This window comes from Leopardus geoffroyi, chromosome B3 (genome assembly GCF_018350155.1).
Source record: "Leopardus geoffroyi isolate Oge1 chromosome B3, O.geoffroyi_Oge1_pat1.0, whole genome shotgun sequence".
Classification (NCBI taxonomy): Eukaryota; Metazoa; Chordata; class Mammalia; order Carnivora; family Felidae; genus Leopardus; species Leopardus geoffroyi.
Genome location: NC_059337.1, coordinates 74,675,311 through 74,699,731, shown reverse-complemented (window position 1 = coordinate 74,699,731; position 24,421 = coordinate 74,675,311). Strand labels below are relative to the sequence as shown.

The 24,421-nt window shown below is 51.8% G+C and overlaps 1 protein-coding gene and 1 long non-coding RNA gene across 3 annotated transcripts; one reads left to right on the top strand and one right to left on the bottom strand.

Annotated features, from left to right (window-relative positions):
- Positions 1-422: 422 nt before the first annotated feature.
- LOC123583467 lies at positions 423-2,846 on the bottom strand. The gene is made up of 4 exons (XR_006704884.1): positions 2,761-2,846; positions 1,976-2,096; positions 916-1,025; positions 423-810 (listed from the first exon to the last, which is right to left on the bottom strand). It is a non-coding gene; the product is annotated as an uncharacterized LOC123583467 (long non-coding RNA).
- Positions 1,984-16,269, top strand: TGM1 (transglutaminase 1). 2 transcript variants are annotated; one of them, XM_045450537.1, is made up of 15 exons: positions 1,984-2,088; positions 2,763-3,092; positions 3,220-3,408; positions 4,416-4,664; positions 5,043-5,161; positions 5,269-5,376; positions 5,829-6,003; positions 6,384-6,522; positions 6,655-6,758; positions 9,577-9,665; positions 10,208-10,361; positions 10,469-10,750; positions 10,873-11,033; positions 11,407-11,543; positions 15,866-16,269. In XM_045450537.1, the coding sequence occupies exons 2-15, from the start codon at positions 2,765-2,767 to the stop codon at positions 16,092-16,094; spliced, it is 2,463 nt and encodes an 820-aa protein (XP_045306493.1). In that variant the 5' UTR covers positions 1,984-2,088; positions 2,763-2,764; the 3' UTR covers positions 16,095-16,269. The 2 variants fall into 2 exon arrangements, with proteins under 2 accessions (XP_045306493.1, XP_045306494.1); XM_045450538.1 differs by having other exon boundaries at positions 2,046-2,149.
- The last annotated feature ends 8,152 nt before the right edge of the window (positions 16,270-24,421 follow it).

Sequence of the window (24,421 nt, the reverse complement as noted above, 5' to 3'; positions counted from 1 at the left end):
AGGGTGCCTTTGCTCCGCCCTCTGGTGACTATAGTATTGATCCTCATGAGTAGCATTCTGTGGTTGAACAGCCCTCGAAAGTACTATATCTCAGCTGACCCTCACAAGTGCTTCGGGATGAGATGGTGAGGCCCATTGTACTGATGAGGAAACTGCACCAAAGCCGTCTCTGCACCTTGGTCTGGGATTCTACTTGTGTCCGTTCTGTATTGATATGGGATGATAGGTCAAGACTGGCCTCAGCTCCCGAGGTACCGAGCTGGGTATCTGTTCCCATGGTGCCCTGCTATACACACCCCTTGTCCTGACTTTAGAGCCCCAAGGCACTTGAGCCTCCTAGAGGGAGGAGAGGGGAGTGGCTCAGGGGTTAGGGCACTGAGTCAAATCTGGCTAGGTGGGGAAGAAGACCAAAACAAAAGAGAGAGTGACAAGGTACTTTTCTGGTTCCCTGGGAAATGTTCACACACATCCGGTCCCTTAGGGCCCTGCCCCTTCCCATGTTCATGGTGATACATACAGCCCCTCAACAAAGCCCTTTGGCTGACCTGCCTGCCTGGGATTTTGATTTTTACTTGTGTGTCCTTTGCGGGTGTTAGAGGTGGGGACAGACCCTCTGCCAGGTCAAGGGTTTGGAGCTAGACAGGGAAAGGTCACTGTGGGTGTGGAGAGCTCCCTGCCAGGTCCTGGAGTCTCAGTCCCCATTCCCCAAGGCCCCTCCCTGCCTGATGCATCACCAAGTTCAGCCTCTCCTCTAGTCGGTTTCCATGTGTCTTCTTGCAACCCTGTTTTCACTGTCTTCTCTTCGGTGGCCTATGGGCAGAGCAAGGACAACAGCAGGATGGAGGGAAGAGACCCCAAGAAATGGCCCCAACCTTCCTAAAGAACTTTCAGGAGAGCCTCCCAGAGATGTCTGACCTCCTCTTTGCCTTAGGGTTCCCTCAGTGGCATCCCTGGTGTTCCTCCAGTGCCAGGGTGGAGTTGGGATACACACAGGGCAGGTGCCTGGAGCCGGTCGGTCAGGATTTCTGGGAAGAATTCCAAGTTGGAGAATCCTGGACTCCAGCTGACCAGCCACCCCTCTCTGAGAGAAAAGGGGTAGTCTGCAGCCTGGGGAGAGGGCCTCATTTCCCACCTGAGCCTCAGAGCGAGGGCCCAAACCTTCCCCAAGCTGCCAGGCTGGGGGCAGAAAACAAGAAATTGCTCCTACTCTGACCCTCACTCCCCCCCCACACCCCCCCCCCCACACCCCTGCCAATCCCAAGCTTGTAGGGACACAGGAAGCTGGGGGCAGTTCATTCATGCCAAGGGTTGTGAAGCAGCTGGAGGAAGGAGGAAGGACAGATGGGTGGGGGGGATCAGAGGATCTGGTAGAGCCGGCAGGTCAGGGGCTGGCTGGTGGAGCCAGTCTGAGGGCCTGGCTGCTGATGTCACCAGTCTGCAGCTTCGGATCCCAGGACCTCCCTGGGCAGGACCAGGCCCATGGGCCAGTTTCACAGGGCTGAGCCTGGCCCAGGCTGTACCAGACCCTGGCAGAGGCAGAGGGACCCGGGGTCTTATGGGAGCAGAGGCAGGCAATGTGAGCTTGGGAACAGGGGGCCCGCTGCCTAGGGTCTTTGGTGAAGGGACACTCTGCCCCACAGCTGTGGGGTCTTCTCACCCAGGAGAGGGGGCCCCTTGTGCACCGATCTGGCAGGAACCAGCCTGGAGTGGGGTCTGTCCGTGGGGGCAGTCTCACAAGGCCTTCCACTTTCACCACAGCTTTGAATCCTGACAGACCCCGGCCCCGCCCCGCTTTGGCTCATTTCCACAGTTCCTCGAAAGGGGAAAGGGGATGCGGCCAGGTCTCCTTTCCCGCCCCTACCTCTGGAGACAGCCCCCAGAGGCCGGGCCTCTTCCCCAGAGTGAGGGGATGAAGCAATCAGGCTTCCCCTTCCCTGCAGCTTGGCTCCGCCCTCCCCCCTCATAAACCACTTACCTGCCCATCCCACACCTTCCACTCGTGCCTCCTCGACCGTCCTGGGTCCCAGCAGTCCCAACCTGTCCCAGCCCGGCTGCCGGACTCAGCCCTGCTGTCGCCACCACCGCCAGGTGAGGCTCTGGCAGGCCCCGGCAAGGTGGGGTGTGGGCCAGCCGGAGCCTGCCAGCCCAGGTCAGGCTGCCCCCGACACCCAGGCTCCGCACCCCAGGGACGTCGGGCTCCTGAACCCACAGCACCCACCACTCCGCGTGGGTGTTTGACCTAACGTGGGAATGCCAAGGACCCCAAATCCTGCATATCACCTGCCCATCTCCTACAAGGAGCCTTGGGTGGGGGATCTCTGCCAAGAATGGGTTCTAGAGGCAGGCAGCTTCGTGGACCTCTAGGCAGAGTAGCTGGCAGGTGGGAGGGAGCGGGTTTCGGGGATGGTCTGTGCCCTGGGTCCCGAGGCTGTGACAAGTGTCTACTCATTTCTGGGATGGGCCCTTAAGAGCAGGTTTCTCAGTGGGTCATCTAGTTTGGTGGATGTGGCTGTGGGGGTAAGAGGGGAAAGATTTCTCTGCAGTGTGGGAAGTTTCTCTAGGTGAGTCTGAAGGGAGTCTTTGGGGAGGGTCCCTGGATGGGTCTAGGGGAATCTCTGGGGCAAGATCAGATCATCTCAGTCATCTGGTTGGGCTCTCCAACCAGCTCTCCAGGTGGAGGGCTTCTGGGTGGGCCAGCTGGGGCGTTCTGAGTATAGGAGGTCTGAGTGGGTGATAAGAGCCTCCCTACCTCTTCCACACAGGCATGATGGACGGTCCTCGTTCAGATGTGGGCCGCTGGGGCGGGAACCCTTGGCAGCCCCCCACCACACCTTCTCCGGAGCCGGAGCCAGAGCCGGACAGACGATCTCGTCGAGGAGGCCGTTCCTTCTGGGCTCGCTGCTGTGGCTGCTGCTCATGCCGAAATGAAACAGATGCTGACTGGGGACCTGAGCCCCACGGAGACCGAGGGTCTGGCAGGGGTCGAGGATCCAGCTCTGGGGGTCGAAGACCAGATTCCCGGGGCTCAGATTCCCGCCGGCCTGGCTCCCGGGCCAGTGGTGTGAACGCAGCTGGAGACGGCACCATCAGAGGTGAGGGTCTCCTAGCCACCTTATCTGAGAGCTGAAAGGCCTTAATGGGGCCTGAGACTCATCCTGACATCTCTGGGGGCCTGGGCTTCCCATGGGGCCTCGCTGACCCAGAGCTGTGGCCTTGCAGAGGGCATGCTGGTGGTGACCGGTGTGGATCTGCTGAGTTCACGCTCGGACCAGAATCGCCGAGAGCACCACACAGATGAGTTTGAGTACGACGAGCTGATTTTACGCCGTGGGCAGCCTTTCGACATGGTCCTCCACCTCTCTCGGCCCTATGAGTCCTCTGATCATGTTGCCCTGGAGCTGCTTATCGGTCAGTGGGGCCTGCAGTGGGGAGGGTGAAAGCCCGAGAATTGGGGAGTGCTGGCTGGCAGGGCCTCCAGCCCTGGTATTAGGATCAGAGGGACATCTTTAAGCTCCTACCCTCACCCCACTTCTCACCTCTGCCGGACAAGACGGGTGCAAGCACAGGAGTGTGTCTCAGGGAGGGTCTTGGTGTCCCATGTTCCTAAGCTCACCCTCTTCAGGGCTCCTGGGGCGTCTGTCTCAAAATACTTTCTCTTCAGGTGCTTGCTTCAGCTACTCCTTCATTGCTGCTGCCTCTGTGTGTCTTTCTTTCTGGGTCTGTTCTCCTTCCCCAGGGTGTGGCTGGCTCTCTCCTCTCTGTCCAACTCTGTCTCTCTGTCCCCATGACCCAGGGCAGGTGCCTTTCTCACCGCGTTGCTTAGTGGCCGTTGACTGCCCAGGCTGGTGATTATGCTGCTGCCGGGGGCGGGCGACTCCTCATACCCTTTGATTAAGGCCTAGCCGTGCCCACCCCAGCCTCTAATTTCCCAGGTACCCCCACCACTGCCACCAGGGATGTTCAAGGCTCTGGAAGCTTCAGCCCCAGGGGGTAGGCAGGGTTGGCCTTCAGGATCTGGGCTGTCCTTTCACCAGGGGGTAGGGGCATCCGGACCCAGCCAGGGCAGCTCTGCCCCTCCAGCCCAGGCACTGGGACAGGCAGACAGGCAGACGGTGACGGTGGCCTTGTCTCTTCTACCCACCTCTGAGTTCAGGGTCAGGGGAACAGGTTTGGGATGTTGGACTGCTCTGCCCTGGCATGTGGGCAAGCATCGGGTGGGGACAGAGCTGCTTTCAGAGTCTGTCACAGACTAAGGTGATGGCCCAACTCAGGGACACACACACACACACACACACACACACACACACACACACCGATGTGTGTCATACACATTCTGGGTTGGGCTGGGAGAAGTCCAAGGCTCTATCTCCCCTCAGAGAAGCCTCACCAGCTAATTGCTGCTTCTCCTGCTCCAGGAAACAGCCCCGAGGTGGGGAAGGGCACGCACGTGATCATCCCAGTGGGGAAGGGGGGCAGCGGAGGCTGGAAAGCCCAGGTGACCAAGGCCAGTGGGCAGAATCTGGACCTACGTGTCCACACCTCCCCCAACGCCATCATCGGCAAGTTTCAATTCACGGTCCGCACACATTCAGAGGCTGGCGAGTTCCAGTTGCCTTTTGACCCCCACAACGAGATCTACATCCTCTTCAATCCATGGTGTCCAGGTGAGCCTGCTGGAGTCAGGAGTAGGACGTGGACAGGAAGGAGGGGGGCTCAGAGCTCCCCTTCCTCGAATCTGGCTAGTTGCCTATGTGCCTAGTAGAAGCCGGCCTTCTATTGTTCAGGTGAGGGGACCTAGCTCCGGTGTAGAATGGTGGCCGCCCAAGGTCACATGGCCTCACCTCTCCAGGGCCCTGGTTACAGCCACCTTCTCCCACCATCTCTGTCACACTCCCTCTGACCTTCCAGGGAGAAGTGCTGTCGGGCTAGGGGTGTCCCCACTCCTGCTCTGTGTACAGGAGTCCTCTAGAGTTGGCCCACGGACAGGTGGGGCCCAGGGAGAGGTCTAGAGGGGACCAGGCATATGTGTTTTGGGGACACAGAGGACATCGTGTACGTGGAGCATGAGGATTGGCGACAGGAGTACGTGCTTAATGAATCCGGGAGAATTTACTATGGGACTGAAGCGCAGATTGGCGAGCGGACCTGGAACTATGGGCAGGTATGGCTGGCCAGGGCCACGTGCACTTGGGGAAGTAAGAGGCAGGTGGGGTGGGGTGAGGAAGCGCGTGCTGACCTAAGGGTCACCTCTGCCCTCCCTCCCTCCAGTTTGACCATGGAGTGCTGGATGCCTGCCTGTACATCCTAGACAGGCGGGGCATGCCATATGGAGGCCGCGGGGACCCGGTCAGTGTCTCCCGGGTCATCTCTGCCATGGTGAGCACCCGCACGTCTCTGAGTGCTATGACGTGTCTGCCTCCTGCCTCCCACCTTCCCTGCCCCCTGCTCCTGCCCTTTCTGATTTCTCCAGGAACTCAGCCCTGTCCTGCCCTTGCAAAGGGTATTGTAGGAGGGGTCTCACTCCCTCTCTTCTCCTCACCTGGCCCCACCCTACCCTTTCTGGCTTCTGTCCCAGCTCTTGTGGAATGTAGGGCCAAACCCAAAACTTGGCACACCCAGGATTCACATTACTGTGTCAGATCCGGCAGTGGGGGGGTAGGGAGTGGAGGGGGGGGCAGATGTCTTTGGGAGGCCTGGGCGGGGCTCAGGTTGGCTAGATTCTGAGGCATTTAGGGGTAAGGGGTGGTGGCAGGGGCAGGGCTGGGGACTACATGGAAGGCCCTGAGCCTCTCCCTCAACTCCACCCAACTCCATCCTGTCCTGGGCAGGTGAACTCCTTGGATGACAATGGCGTCCTGATTGGAAACTGGTCTGGTGATTACTCCCGAGGCACCAACCCATCAGCTTGGGTGGGCAGCGTGGAGATCCTACTCAGCTACCTACGCACCGGCTATTCCGTCCCCTATGGCCAGTGCTGGGTCTTCGCCGGTGTGACCACAACAGGTAGTGGAGGGACTGGGACAGGAGCTTCCTGGGCCCTACAAGGAAGAGGGAAGGAAACGAGAACCCCACCCAGCAGTGGCTACAGTGCAGGGACAGGTGGGGGTTGGATGGTAGGCTGACCTTAATTATCATTAATTAGTGTTAACTACCTAGGGAGGCCTAGGGGAGAGGAGGGAGAAGCACTGGGCAGGGACAAGGCCAGGCAGGTGGCCTGGCTTCCCCTAACCCGCAACGCTCCCTGGCCCAAAGGCCTCCTGAGCCCTGACCCAGCTTGGCAACCCAGTAGCCCTTGTCCCCCTGCTATTCCTCACGTGATACCTCACCTGCCCACCACCCCACTCCTACCGGAGCCCTGACCTCTAACCCTGGCTCCTCCATAGTGCTGCGTTGCTTGGGCCTGGCCACCCGCACTGTCACCAATTTCAACTCGGCACATGACACAGACACATCCCTCACCATGGACATCTACTTTGACGAGAATATGAAGCCTCTCGAGCACCTGAACCATGATTCTGTTTGGTGAGGCTGGGGCCAGGGCTGGGCTGCCCATCCTTGGTGACCAAGGGATGGTGACCAAGACTTGGACACTGAGGGCACAGGGAGGCCCTGGGCAGGCTGCTCAGACCCAGCCCTCCCTCCGTGTCCATCCAGGAACTTCCACGTGTGGAACGACTGCTGGATGAAGAGGCCAGATCTGCCCTCTGGCTTTGGTGGGTGGCAGGTGGTGGATGCCACACCCCAGGAAACCAGCAGCGGTGAGATGGGCCCCACCTGGCTCCTTTGCCCCCCTTGGCCCCATCCCCATCTCCCAACCTGGGTAACAAGCCCCAAGTGTCAGCACCATCTGGGCGGTAGAACTGGCCCTTTAGCCCCCATGTTTCTTTTCTTCTTTTTTTTTTTTTAGAGATGTTACACATTCAGTTTATTTTCTTGAAGTTTATTATAGACCCCAGTGTTTCTTTAAACAGGCTCACCAATGGGATCACTGTCCAGCCTTTCACTATTTTTGCCTTTCCGCATAACTCTCTATTTGCCTAAATCTTCTTTATTTACAATGACTAATATATTCAGATGGCTCAAAAGGCAAAAGATGTAGGAAAATTTGGTGAGAGCTTTTCCTCCCTAGCACACCTGCTCTTCTCCTTTGCTCTTTTACTTACACATCCTGGAGGTAATTAATCGAAGGACCATTTTATTTATCTACCTTTTTTAAGTTAAAAAAGGTCATTATCATAAGTAGTACATGTTTAGAAGTTGGGGGGAAGTACAGAATTGAATAAGATAAAATATAAAATTTCCCTATTCTCTCTCAGGATGTTTCTGGTTTTATTTCTTTCTTTCTTTTTTAAAATATTTATTTATTTATTTATATGTTTATTTTGGGGGGAGAGACAGAGTGTGAGTGGGGGAGGGACAAGAGAGAGGGGACACAGAATCCAAAGCAGGCTCCAGGCTCTGAGCTGTCAGCACAGAGCCCAACCTGGGGCTCGAACCCACAAATTGGGGGATTATGAATGACCTGAGCTGAAATTGGACGCATAACTGACTAAGCCACCCAGATGCCCCTAAATGCTTATTTATTTTTGAGAGAGAGAGAGAGAGATAAGCAGGGAGGGGCAGGGAGAGAGGGAGAGAGAGTCCCAAGCAGGCTCTGCTCTATCAGCACAGAGTCTGACACAGGGCTCAAAACTCACAAATAGTGAGATCATGACCTGAGCTGAAATCAAGAGTCAGACACTTAATTGATTGAGCCACCTAGACATCCCTGTTTTTGTTTTGTTTGAGTAAATGTCTAGGTCCCACCCCAGACCTGACATTTCAGACATTCCAGGGATAGATGTACATATTTATTTATTTATTTATTTATTTATTTATTTATTTATTTATTTAGAGAGTATGAGCAGGGGAAGGGCAGAGAGAGAGAGAGAGAGAGAGAGAGAGAGAGAATCCCAAGCAGGCTCCACACTGTCAGCACAGAGCTCAATGCAGGGCTTGAACTCATGAACCGGAAGATTACGACCTGTGCCAAACTCAAGAGTTGGACACTTAACCGAGTGAGCCACACCCAGGCGCCCCTAGATCTACATTTTTGAAAGCTCCCTTGGTGACACTGAAGATGAGCTGGGTTTAGGACCACTGCAGGCCCTTGTGGGATACATGAGAAGGGGTGGCCCAGAGAGGTGGAGTGACTTTCTCCAGGGCAAGGGGCATCAGGTCAGCAGCAGAGTCTCACCAGGCCTTGACTCCCTTTATGCATTCTGACTTTCACCAAGTTCTTCTCTTGTCTGTTCTGTTGCTCATTATGAGTTGTGTGTACAGGATGGAAAATGCCAGAGTTCGGATAGGTCGGAGGAAGAAACTAGGCCCCATAACCGAGCCCTAAGAGATCATCACTGATGGCATGACCTGCTGATGTGTTTGCCACAGCACACACATTCCCTCGAACACCAGACCTGCTGTACACGCTGTTCTCAAACAGCCGTCCACTTCCACCTTTACGTTCCAGCACCAGGCAGCTGGGCCTGCCCCTCCTGCTGCCTTCCTCCCCACCTCTCCCTTCCTCACCCCATGCCAGATAGCCCTTGCCTTGCCTGCATTCCTCCCTCTCAATCATCTCTGTGAATGGTGCCCCCTGCCTTGTGCAGCCAGGCACTGCCCATGATGCTGGAACAGCCTGGCCCGGGATACTGGGGGATCTGAGCTCTTGTCCCCACTCTGGGAAGTAACAGGGTGGACAGCAGGCAGGGGTTCTGAGGCCAGCCAGACCCAGGTCTGATTCTAGCTTGATCACTTCTCTATAATATGGGGATAATATATACCAGATGGGGTTGTTGGGGGAATTAAGTGAGATCATCATATATCAGAGAGGATAGCAGCATGCCTGGAACAGTAGCTCTTCAGTAAATAGTAGCTTCTTCCATTCTTTCTTTGTCTGACTGTCTTGCAGATCTTGACATTTATTTGGCTTCCCTGAGCCTATGTCCCTATCTGTAAAAGGAAACCATAGTTAGGTGTTTTCTAAGAATCTTTCCTGTTGGGTGGCCCTCACTTCCTGTTTTGTGCCCTCTCTTGTCAAGCCTTTTCCTTGTCAGCCCATCTCCTCCAGAAAACCCTCCAAGCATGCCAAGAGAAGACTCTGTTTCCCACCAGCTCCCCTCTCACCTCCCCACAGAGAAGACACACTGCAGGCTGTAGAGCTGAGGGTTTGTTCTGGATCTTTCTGGAATGGTGGCTGCTTTCCCAGCCAGTAAACAGAGTCACCCTGGGGTCTGGGTTTGTCTTGATGCAGGATGGGTTTCCTGACTTCTAGGGGTCACAGTTGATATCCAGCTTCGCCCAGTAGAGGAAAGATGTGTTGATAACTTGGTTATCAAGGCCAGCTTGTCCCACGTTTGGCCTCACTCTTGTTGACTGAAACCAAATGGAACTGTGCTTTTCTTTGTGTTCCTTCCCTGGGTTGGACCAGGTGGCAGCTGACCCAAGGCACCAGGGTTTGGGTGGGTGGGCCTCTCCCTAGGATCAGAGGCTCCCCTCAGCCTCCTGGGATCTCTCACCTCTGTCCTGGTCCCCTAGGCATCTTCTGCTGCGGCCCCTGCTCTGTGGAGTCCATCAAGAATGGCCTGGTATACATGAAATACGACACGCCCTTCATTTTTGCTGAGGTAAGGACTGTGTTCCAGGTGCCTTCTTGGGTGGTCTGGAGAGACCAGAGCACAAGTGTCAGGCCTCGGTTCTCTGGTCCTGACTTCACCGCTGACTGAGTAGCTGTGTGACCTTGGGAAAGTCACTCATTTAGAGTCTAGGTTTCCTCATCTGTAAAAGGGTGATAATAATGGCCGCTGTGCTTCCTGTACTCAGGATCAAAAGAAATAATGGGTATGAATCTGCTTTATAAGTCATAAAGTCCATGAATGAGCATAAGGGATTACTGTTATTAATGCCAAAATGCACTGCAAGGAGCCTCCCAACTTCTTCCCTTCTCTCTGGCCTCATCTGGCTCAGCTTGGAAAGTCTCCCAGGTTGGCTGTGCCAGGAAGTTCCTAACCCTTGGATCCAGCCCTCCCTGCAGCTCCTAGGTTCAGGGGAAGGCAGTGGGGGGGGGGGGGGGGAGTGGCGGGGGGAAGGGGGAGCAGGGGGTCAGGCCCAGCCTCAGACCCTCTGGTTATCTAATTCTTGGCTCACACCCCCCACAATCCCCCAACAGGTCAACAGTGACAAAGTTTACTGGCAGCGACAGGATGATGGCAGCTTTAAGATCGTGTATGTGGAAGAGAAGGCCATTGGTACACTCATCATAACAAAGGCCATTGGATCCAACATGCGAGATGATGTCACCCACATTTATAAACACCCAGAAGGTACCGTTCCCTGAACCTGGCCAGCTCTGGCCCACACCAAGGGTTCCCACTGAGCACTTGCCCGCTCCGGCAGTGGCTGTAACCTCACCCTTACCCTCAACCCCCAGGCTCGGAAGCAGAGCGGAAGGCAGTGGAGACAGCAGCCGCCCACGGCAGCAAACCCAACGTGTACTCCATGCGTGACTCAGCAGAGGATGTGGCGATGCAGGTGGAGGCACAGGACGCGGTGATGGGGCAGGACCTGACCGTCTGCGTGGTGCTGACCAATCGCAGCAGCAGCCGCCGCACCGTGAAGCTGCACCTCTACCTCTCGGTCACCTTCTACACCGGTGTCACCGGGTCTGTCTTCAAGGAGAGCAAGAAAGAAGTGGTGCTGGCACCAGGGGCCTGTGAGTGCTCCTTTCCCACCCTGCCCCGCTGATGGCCAGGCACCCCGGGCTGTGGACATGGAGGCCCCAGGAGGCCGTGTCTGGGCGAGCGGGCCTAGGTGACACCTTGCCTCTTCCCCCAGCGGACCGCGTGTCCATGCCTGTGGCCTACAAGGAATACCGGCCCCACCTGGTAGATCAGGGGTCCATGCTGCTCAACGTCTCGGGCCACGTCAAGGAGAACGGGCAGGTGCTGGCCAAGCAGCACACCTTCCGTCTGCGCACCCCTGACCTTTCCCTCACCGTGAGTGCAGCCTGCTGGGCTGGGCACGAGGGATGCCCTGGGGCTAAGGGAAGTCGGAGGGGGAGGGGAGAGGATGCTAAGCCTGGCCACCAGTTCCGGAGAAGGTCAGGGACTGGCTGTGGGTTCTTGGGCCCCAATGTCCTCCCCTGTAAAATCAGATCTCCTATTCCCGATCCTGCAGATGCTTCAGTGGGGGAGTGGGTGGGAGTTTCTTCTCTGGCATCCGCGGAGCCCCATTCTTCTCCGGGGTGCCCATGTGGGACTTGGGGGGAGGTTTTGATTCTGGAATTTTCCCCTCTCTGGTGGAGTGTATGATTCCCTTGTATTTGGCCAGGGTCTCTGATGCGGAGGGGGATGTCTCTTTTTCTCTTAGTTGTTGGGGGCAGCCGTGGTTGGTCAGGAGTGCGAAGTACAGATTGTCTTCAAGAACCCGCTGCCTATAACCCTCACCAATGTCGTCTTCCGGCTTGAGGGCTCCGGGCTACAGAGACCCAAGATCCTCAATGTGGGGTGAGTCTGGCCTCTCCCCGCCCCCACCCCTGCCCTTTTCTGCTCTCCCAGACTGCCAGGGGTCCCAAATTGCTTCCTGTCTTGGGTCAGGACAGTAGTCAGTCAGGACCCAACACAGCAGCCTGGAGCCAGCCAGCAAGGCCTTCTAACTTAGTTCAGTGGGAGCAGCATTTAAGACCCGCCATGTGCCTAGTGTGGGGCCTGTCCTTCCTCACTGTCCCGCTGCGGAACCAACACTTCACCTAGGAATCCGTAGCAGCTCATCACTAACATGCGCCCACCACTCAGGAATTGACCAGGCATTTCAGGATTATTATCCCATTTGCAGACCACAAAAAACCCTTTAAAGTACATTAGAGAGCATCGTTATGATTAAAAGCAAAGCTTTGGGATCCTGAAAACTTAGGCTCAAGTCTCAGCTCCAACATTCACTAGCTATGTGCCCTTGGGCAAGTGACTTATCTCCTTTAAGCCTGTTTTCTCAGCTGGAAAGTGGGGATAGCAACCGTCACTGGCTCCAAGGGAGGTTGTGAGAATTCGGTGAGCTATGCATATAAAGCATCTGGTGTTGGGCTTGGCACAACGTGAGCCTCTGTTGGTAGTTCTTACTTTGATTATTGCTACCGTCACCTCCGCTTTATGACAGGGAAGCTGGTGGCCGTGTCTCATGAGGTCTCCCAGCCCGTAAGGGGCAGACTCTGCTCTTCCCACCATGGCCCACCCAACACGCAGGCTCTCAGGCCTGTGGCTTCGTTTGTGCCAGGAGGGCTCAAGCAGCGGTTCCCAAGGAGAGGGCCCTGTCCCGTAGGTCCTCTGCCAGCCCACCTGGGCCTCACCCCGGGCTCAGAGAGGCTCTGCACCCAGGGAGGGCACACCCAGCGCTTGTGTGCCTAGGCCTGGGCTGTCATCTCTGACACAGAGCCACACATGCTGCTGTGACCCTCCCTGGAATAGCACAGAGGGAAAGCAGAGAAGGCCAGAGGCTGGCTGACCTTTAAGATCAGACTTCTGGTGACAGGGGCAGGTGTTTTCCTCTTTTGACAAAGAGTGCCTGAGGGAAAGGGATGGCCCCTGTGGAGGGATTGGGTGGGGGAAGCAGAGGGTCCCTGCCCACCCTTCCCCTTCCTTCCCCCGGACATATAGCAGGCTCCGCCCAGTGGTGGCCCCCGCTTTTGCCAATAGGTCAAAGCTGAAAGGTTGCTATCCTGAGCCTTGCCCCACCTTGACCCTGCGTGACGTGATATGCCACAAAGGAGTGCCTTCCCCATTTCACCTTGCAAGAGTGTCCAGCAGCTTAGACTGTGCAGCTTGGGGCTCCCAGTGAGCTCACTCTGTGGGCATCTCTCACCTGCAGATGACGAGGGTTTCCCCTGTTCAGAGGGCTCCCCAGAGCTGGACTGTCCTCAGCAACTCCACCACATCTTTGATTCTTGCCCCTGCCTGGGAGGGCAAGAGGACCCCTGTGCTGAGCATGGGGAGATCCAGCCCTGCTCTGTAGCTGTGGGGCTTGTGTGACACCCCACCCCCCACCCCCCACCTTAAAGGCCCTAGTCTTCTCTCCAGTAAATGAGAAGGTTGGATGATGGTTTCTCAAGGGAGGTCCTCCTTAGACATTCTGTGGCTCTTCTCTGCTACAAGCCCAGGTGGGGGTCTACAGAGCAATTGAGAAGGGGAAGTCCCTGGGCTGTTGGTTCAGATATATTAGATTCCAAGACAGATATTACTTTGCTCTCGTTTGCACATCAAAAGCTGTGGTATGGAAACCCCATTAAGCATAGGTGTGCCACCCAGTGGGGTGACTGGCCACTTAATAAACATTCCAAACTTACTCCTCCAGATGGCTGTTGTCACTCACCACCAAGCCAGTCACCAGGGGAGGCTGAAGTCTATTCCAAACCCTTCTGGGGAATTTGCTCCACAGCCTGAATCATATTCTCTAGAATGTCCTTAAGGGTGGCCTTCTGGGGTAGACTTGACTTTGGAGAAACAGCCTGAAGCCATTCAAAGCTAAGACTAATTAAGAAGGTAGGTGGAAAAGGTGGGTAGTGTGCCCTTTTCCATCAGAAATGAGGTTCGGCTGTGAGGGAGGAACAGGATGCACCCGGCGCGTGTCAGGGAGAGGGAGAGAGAGACAGACGTGGTGTACGTGTGGTTTTCCGTGGCTCTGAAGACAAATCTGAGAGGAGTTTTTAAATTCGTTTCAAGGCTTCATAACGTGATTGAACCAATCCATAAGTGAAGCACGATGCTCATTTGGGTGTCTAATTTCTGGTGTCCTTGTCAGAGAGCCGGTTTCATTACCTGCACTGTTTCAGGCCCATTCCAGCTGTAGCAGCTGATGCGCTCAACTTCAACCAGCAGACCTGGGTGTGTCAGGTCTTGCCTGACACTGAGGCCGGAGCCGGGAGAGATCTTGACATTCCTAGCTGGAAGCTGAAAAGCAATTTCTCTTAGAAATAACGTTTACAAGTAAAGGCTGTATTCCGATCTAGTACAGTTCAATTCTTGTATGAATTAAGTACAGTGTTGAAGGCTGACCTGAGCCTAAACAGCTTGAAGTTTGTATCTCTGGAAAAATGGGCATGAGTTAAAAATGAGAATTTGTAACCAGCCACAGTATAGCCTACCTGTTAAGTTATAGACTTAATGTCTAGTTATATATTATAGTAAGTCTAGAAATTAGGTCTGTAACTTAATGGGGAGACCATCTATATCTCCCTGCCTTCCACTTATTCCCTCCTTTGTGGAGCTTAGAGTCACCTTCAAGGCCATCTGATTCCACCCCCTCATTTTATATTCATTCCCATTTTACAGACCAAAAAGTGAGAGTCAGAAGTTTAATAATTTGTCCTAAACCACACAGCTAACAGCAGTAGAAGAAAGAGTCCAATGTGGTCCAGGGCAGCCCTTTGGAAGCAGGCTCCAAGCTAAATGTTTTGCCCCAAGGAGAGCCCATCTTTGAAGTTGGGGTGTTGGCTCTTTCCCTTAGAAGCCTGAGATGTCTGCACAAAGTCCGGCTCCAGAGTGGATCCCCCAAGACAGGCTTGGATTGAAGAGGGGGCCAGAGGCAAGGGTTCAGGCAGAGGCAGGAAAGGACAGATGCTAACAGGCACAAGCAGGTGTGATAGAAATGCAATCGTGTTCAGTGTATACAGTGCACAGGCCGATTACTGCAGGAGCTCAGAGCAGGACAAGGTTCACTTCCCTGAGGGCAGGAGGTGCTCAAGGGGTGGTGTGAGCTGGGCCTGGAGCCAGCCCAGGAGCAAAGCATGAAAACAGAGATGAGTTCGGGGAGGGGAAGGAGCTCATTGTTGGGGCTGGTGGGCAGGAGGAATGGTGGGGGATGATGAGGCCTTGCAGGCGGGGCTGAGTCAGAGTGAGCCTGCGTGTCGGGTTAGGGAGCTGCCGTCTCATCCCAGAAGCACCGAGGAAGCCAAACCCTTGACGGATTCAGTTCACCTCCAAGTGACTAGAAACTAGAGTGGGAAAATAAGATAGGACATTAGGAGGCAAGGAGGCCAGTTGGAAGGCTAGTGAAATTGTGAATCCTAGAGGGAGGGTCTGGGACTAAATTTCCAGAGGTCCATGGAGAAGGGGGGAAATGAAGACACCATCGTATGTATGTGTGCACATGTACACATGTATCTCTCTCTCTCTCTCTCTCTCTCTCTCTCTCTCACACACACACACACACACACACACACACAGTTGTCCCTTTAAAGATGCCAATTGTCTATTCTTGGGAAGGACTTTCCTTTTTCTCTGAGATAACATCTTTCCAGTGTTTGGAGGTATTAAAGATGCTCCTTCCTCTTTGGTAAGATGATTATATTGCAGAGGCTGATTAATTATCTTCCACTTTTTTTCTTGGCAAAACTGAAATTATTTGGCAACACTGCGTTGAGCCCCGAAGTCTCATTTTAAAGTTTCCTTGGTCCTGGAACCCCCAGATGAGATGGGGTGGCTGGTCTGGTTAGGGCAGGAGCATTGGCGATGGAGAGGTGGGGGACACAACATGCAGTCTTTGTCCAGGTGTTTGTGGGGGTGGGGAGGGAGGGATGGATCCCTGGATGACAGATGACGGGAAGATTTCCAGCTCAGGCAGCTCGGTGGGTGGCCACTGACCTGGCTATGCAGAGGCGAGGGCAAGGAGGCCTTGGGGCTCCGGCTTCGTCCTGGCCGCTGGTGTGGAGATTCCAGCTGAGTCCAGAAATGCCCAAAGGGCTCCACCTTCTGCTCCTTCCTTCCTGGCAGCCCCATCAGTCCTTCCTCCCCACTCCACCCCCAGTCACCCAGGTCCATGACTCTATCTTTGCCCATAGGGACATTGGGGGCAACGAGACAGTGACGCTGCACCAGAAGTTTGTGCCTGTGCGACCAGGCCCCCGCCAGCTCATCGCCAGCTTGGACAGCCCCCAGCTCTCCCAGGTGCATGGTGTCATCCAGGTGGACGTGGCTCCGGCCCCTGGGAGCGGAGGCTTCTTCTCAGATGCTGGAGGCGACAGTCACTCAGGGGAGACCATCCCTATGGCATCTCGAGGTGGAGCTTAACCCCTGGCCAAGAGCAATGGGACTGGAGTCAGAGGAGCAAGGACATTGCCTCGCAGGGACCCAGCGCAGAGCTGCTCTCCGTAGGTTCAGGTGGGGAGGCCGGGGCACCTGGGAAGGGGGCTGCTCTTCAGTTGCACTGGGCAGCACAGATGCTAATAAACTGTTTTTTAATGAACCGTTTTTAATGAAACCGTTCTGTCCATCTACCAGTTCGTCTGTCCCTGCTGCCAGCGCAGCAGCTCTTGAGATAGGGCCTGCTTGGCGTCAGGACGACCTTGAACATTTGACTGGTCTTTCCCCACTCCAGGATGCTTCTAGCTGACCAAAAACCCTTCTGAAGGCCCCCGGAGTGAGGCGGGACTGCCTCCCTTCCATGGCACCCACGGTGGGTGAGAAGGATCGAAGTGTCCTCTTGTAGGCACACGTTTGAGGTAGAACTAGGCTGGAGTCCTCTCTGAGCAGCAAAAACCACTTTTCAAAATTTGTTTTCAAATGTGTTTGGCTAAGAATATTTATAAAAGCAACACATGTTCAATGTTGAGAATTCAGAAGACACGGAAAACTGTAAAGGAGAAAAGAACAATAAGCTTCAACTACCACCAGGTACAGAAAACAGACAGCCGTTAACATTGTGTTTCATATGCCGATCCCCTCTCACCCCCCACACGGTGTAACCCGTGGTGAGCATTTTCTCAAAGCATTAAATAATCTTTGAAACCATCATGTTTACAGACTGGGCAGTAGTCTTGACTTCCAGGCCATCCTCTTGGTCCTCCTGAAGCCCCTGCTCAGCCTTGGGGTGTCAGAGTGACTCAGGCCTCCAGCCAGGCGCTCCCCCAACCAGCTACACTCTGCCTAGGTGAGTCCTGCCGGTCACGTGGTCTTAAGGACCACTGGCTCCCCAAATTGCATCTGTTTCCCTTGAACTTTAAACTCCCTTATCTATTGCCTTCTTAGCGCATCTGCTGGAGACTCACAGATGCCCCCCATGTACTGTCTGAGATCAAACTCCTGACCTCCTCCAGCATATCCCACGGCCTCCCCATATCTGTAAATGGCAACTCCATCTTTCCAAGTTTCATGGGCCCCAAAGCATGAAGTCACTCTTGGCTTCTTTCCTTCTCTCATATCCCACTTCTGGTCTATCAGCCAGTCTTTTAATGTTATTCTCTCTGTCTCTCTCCTTTTTTTTTAATGTTTACTTATATTTGAGAGAAAGAGAGCACGAGCAGAGGAGGGGCAGAGAGAGGGAGACACAGAATCCAAAGCAGGCTCCAGGCTCTGAGCTGTCAGCACAGAGCCCAATGTGGGGCTTGAACTCACCAACCGTGAGATCGTGACCTGAGCTGAAGCCGGACGCTTGACCGACTGAGCCACCCAGGCGCCCCTCCCAGCAAGTCTTGATGTTCTGTCTCCCATATACAGATGTCCAGAGTCTGACCACCCATCACCTCTTCAGCTCCCAGAACTCCCTTCACCTCTCACCTGGATTGTTGCCCCAGTCTCCTAATCATTTCCCCCACTTCCGTTCGTGCCCTCTGATACTCTGCTGTGCAGAATGGGTGGGTGAATCCAATCGTGTCAGTCCTCTGCTCAAAACCTTTGCGGGGGCGGGGGGTGGCACCTGGGTAGCTCAGTCAGTTAAGCATCTGACTCTTGATTTCAGCTCAGGTCATGATCTCAAGGTTTGTGAGACCCATCCCCGTGTTGGGCTCTGTGCTAACAGCGTAGAACCTGCTTGGAATTCTATCTCCCTCTCTCTGCCCCTCTCCCCCACTGGCACTCTCTCTCAAAATAAATAAACATTAAAAACAAACAAATAAAACCCAACAACCTTCTACGGGCCTGGCCCCTGACTTTCCTTCTGGAAGAACACTGCCCCCAGGTTGCAAGCCCAGTCCCCTCCTGTTATTCAGGCCTCAGCTCACAGGTCCATCTCCTCAGGGAGCTCTTCCCTGACCTTCAATCTAATTTGTTTTCCTGTCCCCTGGTCTCTTTAGCGTATCACCCAATTTTATTTCACGTCCTGCCAAGCACTTCTTGGCATTAGCATGTTTGTTTATTTATTAAATTGTCTCTTTTCTCTGAAATGTGAGTTTAGTAAGAACTGAGACTTTATCTGTCTGGTTCACACCCCTGTCCCAGGACTTATAACAGGGCCAATCACAGGACTGCACAAGAGATATTTGCTCCTTGACATTTAAGCAACAACTTGTCATTAATAATAATAATAATAATAATAATAATAATAATAAAAGGGGGCGCCTGGGTGGCTCAGTCTGTTGAGCATCTGACTTCAGTTCAGGTCGTGATCTCACAGTTCATGACTTTGAGCCCCACATTGGGCTCTGTGCTGACAAGGTCAGAGCCTGGAACCTGCTTTGGATTCTGTGTCTCCCTCTCTGTCTCTGTTCCCCTCCAGCTTGCTCTCTGTCTCTCAAAAATAAACATTAAAAAAAAATGTTTTTTATGTTTATTTATTTTTGAGAGAAAGAGAGAGTATGTGTGTATGTTAGCAAGGGGAGGAGCAGAGAGAGAGGGAGACACAGAATCCAAAGCAGGCTGTAGGCTCTGAGCTGTCAGCACAGACCCCAAGGCAGGAGTCCAACCCACAAACCAGAACATCATGATGTGAGCTGAAGTTGGATGCTTAACCCACCGAAACACCCAGGCACCACCCCCCTCCAAAAAAAAATTTTTTTTAAAGTAACAACTTGCAAGATGTGATCTTTAATTGTTCCTTGAATTTATGGAGCAAACTCCAGTGGTATCCCTACATTTTTAATAACAAATGAACACTGTCTACCATAGAATGCCATGATTTATTTGATTAATCCCTCCTTGCTGGAAATTTCAGTCTTCCCAGTGTTCTGCTCTTACATGCAGAGCTGGGATAAATATCCTTGTACAAGTGCATTTATCTTTGTGCTCATTTTTTATTTCCCTAAAATAACTTCTTACAGTGAGAGTTATTGGGGGAAAGGGATTGAGCATCTGTAAGGTGGTCGAAACATTTTGTTAATTGGTTTCCAGAAAGAACAGCAACACAATAGTATCTTTTTATTGAACACCTGGCCAGTTTAAGATTTTTAACAACTTTGTAACTTGCTTCACATTTGTTCATTTTACCCTGGTGTCCTGTGGTTTGTTAGAGCTGAAACATACTTGAAATCCTCAAAAAGGAAAATACAAACACAAAAAAAGGGGGAGGGCCAGCTGTTCTCCAAACACTTGGGGGAAGAAAGCGAATACATACCTACCGAGGTCCTACTGTGAGTTAAGTTCAAATTGGGTGCTTGATAGGGGCATCTCCTTTAATTCTGTGGAGTTAGGCATTAGAATCCCTAGTGTCTTGGCTTACTGTGCTCTGGCCCTGGACCTTTAGCTCTCCTCCACTGGAATGTAAGTCCCTGAGGACAGGGACCACCTCTCTCTTACTTACAGCGGATTCACACAGTCCATGACATGCGGCAGGTGCTCAATAAATATCTGTCGAATGGAGGATGAACTAAATTTGACGGTGATGGGGAGTCTGAGGGCTTGGGGGAGCAGTGGAGGATTGTGTTTTGGAGCATTTGTCGGAAGAATGCATGGTGCATGACTGGACCAGCTCTAGAAAAGCAAGATCAGTGGGCACCTGGGGAGCTGAGTAATAACCATCAGTACAGACTCCTACTGAGACTGTACCTCAGAAAATTGTACTAGGGAACCCTGTTTCCTGCTAGTTTATATTCGTTTATATGATTATTTCCTTGACATCATCCTCTGTATTACAGAGTGTCTTGTTTTGTTTTTAAATAACAAGAAGGTGTTATGAGTCTTGGTTTTGCAAAATCCACTAGAGTTGCCCTCTTAGTTGGTGCCCCAGCACCAATGAGGCAGGTCATTGTCTCAGAGTCTTTGTGACCTGTTTTGGTTCTCCTGGGACACCTGGTATACAAAGCTGATCACTAGGGAGGACGTGGATTCTTTGCATCAGTAACCCAGTGTAAAGAACCAGTATTCTCTTTAATTCCTTCTGCCCTAACATTTACAGCTGGAAACATTAATGTGGTAGCTTCAACTGAGGCCTAAAAGCAGGGGAGGGGACCATCCCAGGCTTGGAGAACCAGGCTTGATATCAGGGTCCCTGAATCCCAGCTGAGTGGGTTTGATTTGGCAAGGCTGATGGCTAATGCTAGAAGCTCCTACAGCCCCCTGGCCCAGAGAGCAAAGTCCGGACCTCGGTGTTGAAGCCTGAGAGTACATGTACCAACCTCTGTACTTGATTTTGTAAGAGGCCATTGAGGAGATAGAAGTATGGCAGACCCTGTGGACAGCAGGGCTCTACCCAGATAAACGTGGAGGCTAGAAGGCTGGGCCTTTTGGACGGAGTGCTTGGAAAATTCTAAAAGAAGTAAAAACACCAAAAGGAAGATTTTATTTTCTGGATAGTAAGCCAGGTGTAGCTAATTACGAATACAAAAGCAAAAATTTACAAGATGTGACTTATAAATGTTTCCCAGATTTATGGATAAGACCATAATGGTTGCTCTTCTTCCCTCCCTCCCTCCCTTCCTACCTTTTTCTTTCTTTTTTGTTAAAGCTTTTTTATTTATTTTGAGAGAGAGGGAGAGAGAGAGAATCCCAAGCAGGCTCCCTGCTGTCAGCACAAGCCTGACACGGGGCTCGAATCTCACAAACTGTGAGATCATGACCTGAGCTGAAATCAAGAGAGGCTTTAACTGACTGAGCCACCCAGTTGCCCCTGCACTTTTATTTTATTTTTAAATGTTTATTTATTTATTTTGAGAAAGAGAGATAGAGAGCAAGCAGGGGAGGGAGACAGAGAATCCCAAGCAGGCTCTGTGGCTGTCAGTTCAGAGCCCGACTTGGGGGCTCGAACTCACAAACTGTGAGATCATGACCTGAGCCAAAACCAAGAGTCACTTAACTGACTGTGAGCCACCCAGACTTTATTTAAAATAAAGTTAATTTTTTAAAATAATGGCTACCTTCAACTGTTCTAAGGTCTACATTGGAAAGGGAATGTTTGTCCACAGTTGGACCCGAGTTTTACAGGAGACATTGACTGGCAGGGTCCAGCCATAGTGGTGGCTAATGGACCCATTCCTTCACTTACTAAACAAGCATTTAATGATGTGTGTCAAGCAATTAACTAAGTGGTGGCGCACAGGACAACCCTAGTTCTTGCCCTGTGGAGCTTGCAGTCTGAGAAAGAAACAGATTAACTGAATAACTGCATGAGACAAAGTAAGTAGCTCTGAAGTTTATAGTAAAGGCATGTGACCTAGCCTGGTTGTGGTGGTTAGGAAAGCTTTCCCCAAATAGGTGACCCTGGACCATATTTAGGCAGAAAGGGAAGGGAGATCACTACAGACAAAAGGAATAGCCTCTGCAAAGATCCTGTGGTGGAAGGGAGTCTGGAAGAGTAAGCAAGACTCAAAGAAGGATAATGTGGCCAAGGCAGAGGAGCAAAGGGCAGAGTGGAGGAGGTAGAGTTAAGGAGTTGAGGGGCTCAGGGCCACACAAGGCACCTCATAGGTCAGATTCAGGATCTTTGTCTTCCCTGGAGCAGTAAGAAACCTTTGAAAGCTTTAAGGAATTGGAGATGACATGGCCAGATTGTGGTTTGAACAGATTACTCTGCTTGTAGTGTCAAGAATAGATTGGAACAGGGTTAGTGTGGAAGCAGAGACACAGACTGGAAGGCAACTCTAGTTGTTTATGCTAGAGATGGTAGTTTGGGCCAGCGTGGTGGTGCTGGAGACAGAGTGGAAAGCTTGGAGGAGTCCCTAGGAGATCGAATTTACACGACTTGGGGAAGGATGGGATGTAGCTGCGTGGAGGGTGGAGAGGAGCAGTAATAAGAAAACCCCCGGGTTTCAGGTTTGTGGAAGAGGACCAACTGAGTGCCATCCACTGATACAGGGACAGGTGTCCCTCATCAGAGACAGGAAACTGCAGGGGAAGTTGAGGTTCGGAGATACAGAGTCATCTCCTTTGTATCTCTCCTTTGTATAGCTCTCTTCTACCTGGAAATTTTCCTTCAGGTGACTTGGAAGATTTGGTTTTGGTTTGAATGAAACTGTTCCCTTACCCTGGGGTTCTTTGAGCATAGTCTCTAGACCACTTATATTAGAATCAACTGAGACATTAATCAAGAATTCAGATTTCTGGGTGCCAGCATAAACCTCATGAACCCGAATCCCTGGAGCAGAGGCCAAGAAGTCTGTATTTTAACAAGATCACTAAGAGGTTGACTCCTATGCACGGTAAGGACTGAGAACAATCACCTTCTCTTTTTCTTCTCCGCTGTACTGTTCTCCCTGCCCACACCCTTCTGGGGCCAGCAGTAGCCATGAGACTATGTGCCCAAAGTTCTCAGTTCTGACCACTTGTCTTCTTGAACCTTCGAATTTAAGAAGACTTGTAAGACAAGGGGTTTTCTAAGGCAGTAAAAGAGAAGGCTAAAAAAGGAGCTGTTTGTATTAGCTGTAAACATACAAACAAGGTGCTGTATGTACAAGAAAGAAACAAGGTCTTCCCTCAAGAGGCTCCCACCCAGTGGGGGTGACGGACATAAAAACATTCAGAATACAATGCATATGTAGTACTTACTATGAGCCGGGCACTGTTTCCTTTCTTTTCTTTTCTTTTTTAGTTGTTTTTTTGTTTAACGTTTATTTATTTTTGAGAGACAGAGAGAGACAGTGTGAGTGGGGGAAAGGCAGAGAGAGAGGGAAACACAGAACCCGAAGCAGGCTCCAGACTCTGAGTTGTCAGCACAGAGCCCAATGTGGGGCTCAAACCCACAGAGAGATCATGACCTGAGCTGAAGCCAGGCGCTCAACTGACTGATCCACCCAGGTGCCCCAAGGAACTGTTTCGAGTGCTTTATATTTACTAATTTATTTAACCCTTACAACAACCTTCCAAGATAGGTTCTGTGTGACAATGGTGGTGATAAAAAGATGTATTGAGGATCCCAAGAAGAGAACTATGATGGGCTTCATGGAGGTGGATGAACCACAAAAGATGAGAAAAAGTGAAGTCCAAGAGGCATGGAGGACAGAGGAATCATCCAGTATGCACCATGCACAGAAATGTAAGACAACACGGTATATTTGGAAAATGAAAACAATTTGACGAAGTCTGGCATATAGGTGCATAAGGGCAAAGTGGCAAGGAGTATGGATGAAGAGAAGTTTGGCCAGATCATTAAAAATCCTTTTGCCATATTTCAGAGCTTGGGCTTTCTTTTTGAATGTAAGAGAGGGCTTTCAGTTAGGAATGATACGATCAGTTTTGCATTTCACTAGATTCATGATGAAAGCAACGTGGAAAAGAAATTAGAAAGGAGTTGGACTGAAGATGAGAGGTTGGTGAGAGACAGAAAAACTTGAAATAGGAAAGAGGGAGTGAGAATGAAAATGGGGGTGGGTTGGAAGTTTCCATAGGAAGTAGAACTGATTAGACTTGATGATGGATTGGATGTGGAGAGGAGGGAGGAATGAGTTAAGGGCTATGGTCTGGGTTTCTAACCCACAGGTGAGGAGAGGTGCCCTGCACAGAAATATAAAGCCCAGGAGGAAGAGCAGAATTTAAAAGGGAAGATAATGTCCAGTGTTCTGTCCAGAAATCTCTGTGGATCACCTCAGCAGAATGACCTTGGGTGGCTCAAGGAGGGATCCTGCAGGTACTACCTCTAAGAGAGGAGATGGTCCAAGACAAGAGTAGTTCCACTAAATCCCTACAATGTAGTCAGGGAAGGTAATTCATTCAACCAACTTTTTTTTTTTTTTTAAGAAAAAATGTTAATGTTTATTTATTTTTGAGAGAAAGAGAGTGTGACGGGGAAGGGGCAGAGAGAGAGAGACAGATCCCAAGCAGGTTCCGTGCTGACAGCAAGAGAGCCCAGTATGGGGCTGGAACTCACAAACTGTGAGATTATGACCTGAGCAGAAGTCAGACGCTTAACGGAATGAGCCACCCAGGTGCATCTCATTCAACCAACATTTAAAGAATACAACCTGTGTGCCAGGTTCTGTACTTGGTGATGAAAATAAAGGAGAGGCACCAGGAAGAGTGACAAGGAGACAGACAAGTAAGTCGATCACATTGAGGGGCTGACTGGAGTAAGCCAACAACAGAAATCCGAAAAAGGAAAACTAATTTTTCATTTATTTTAAAATTACAGGGTACAAAAAAATAAAAAAGATATCAAACACAGAAAAGCACAGTCTGACCATCCAGAGAAAACCAAGTTAACAACCTGATGTATATTTTCAAACTTTGTTCAGTACTTTATTTTTTAAAGACGGGCG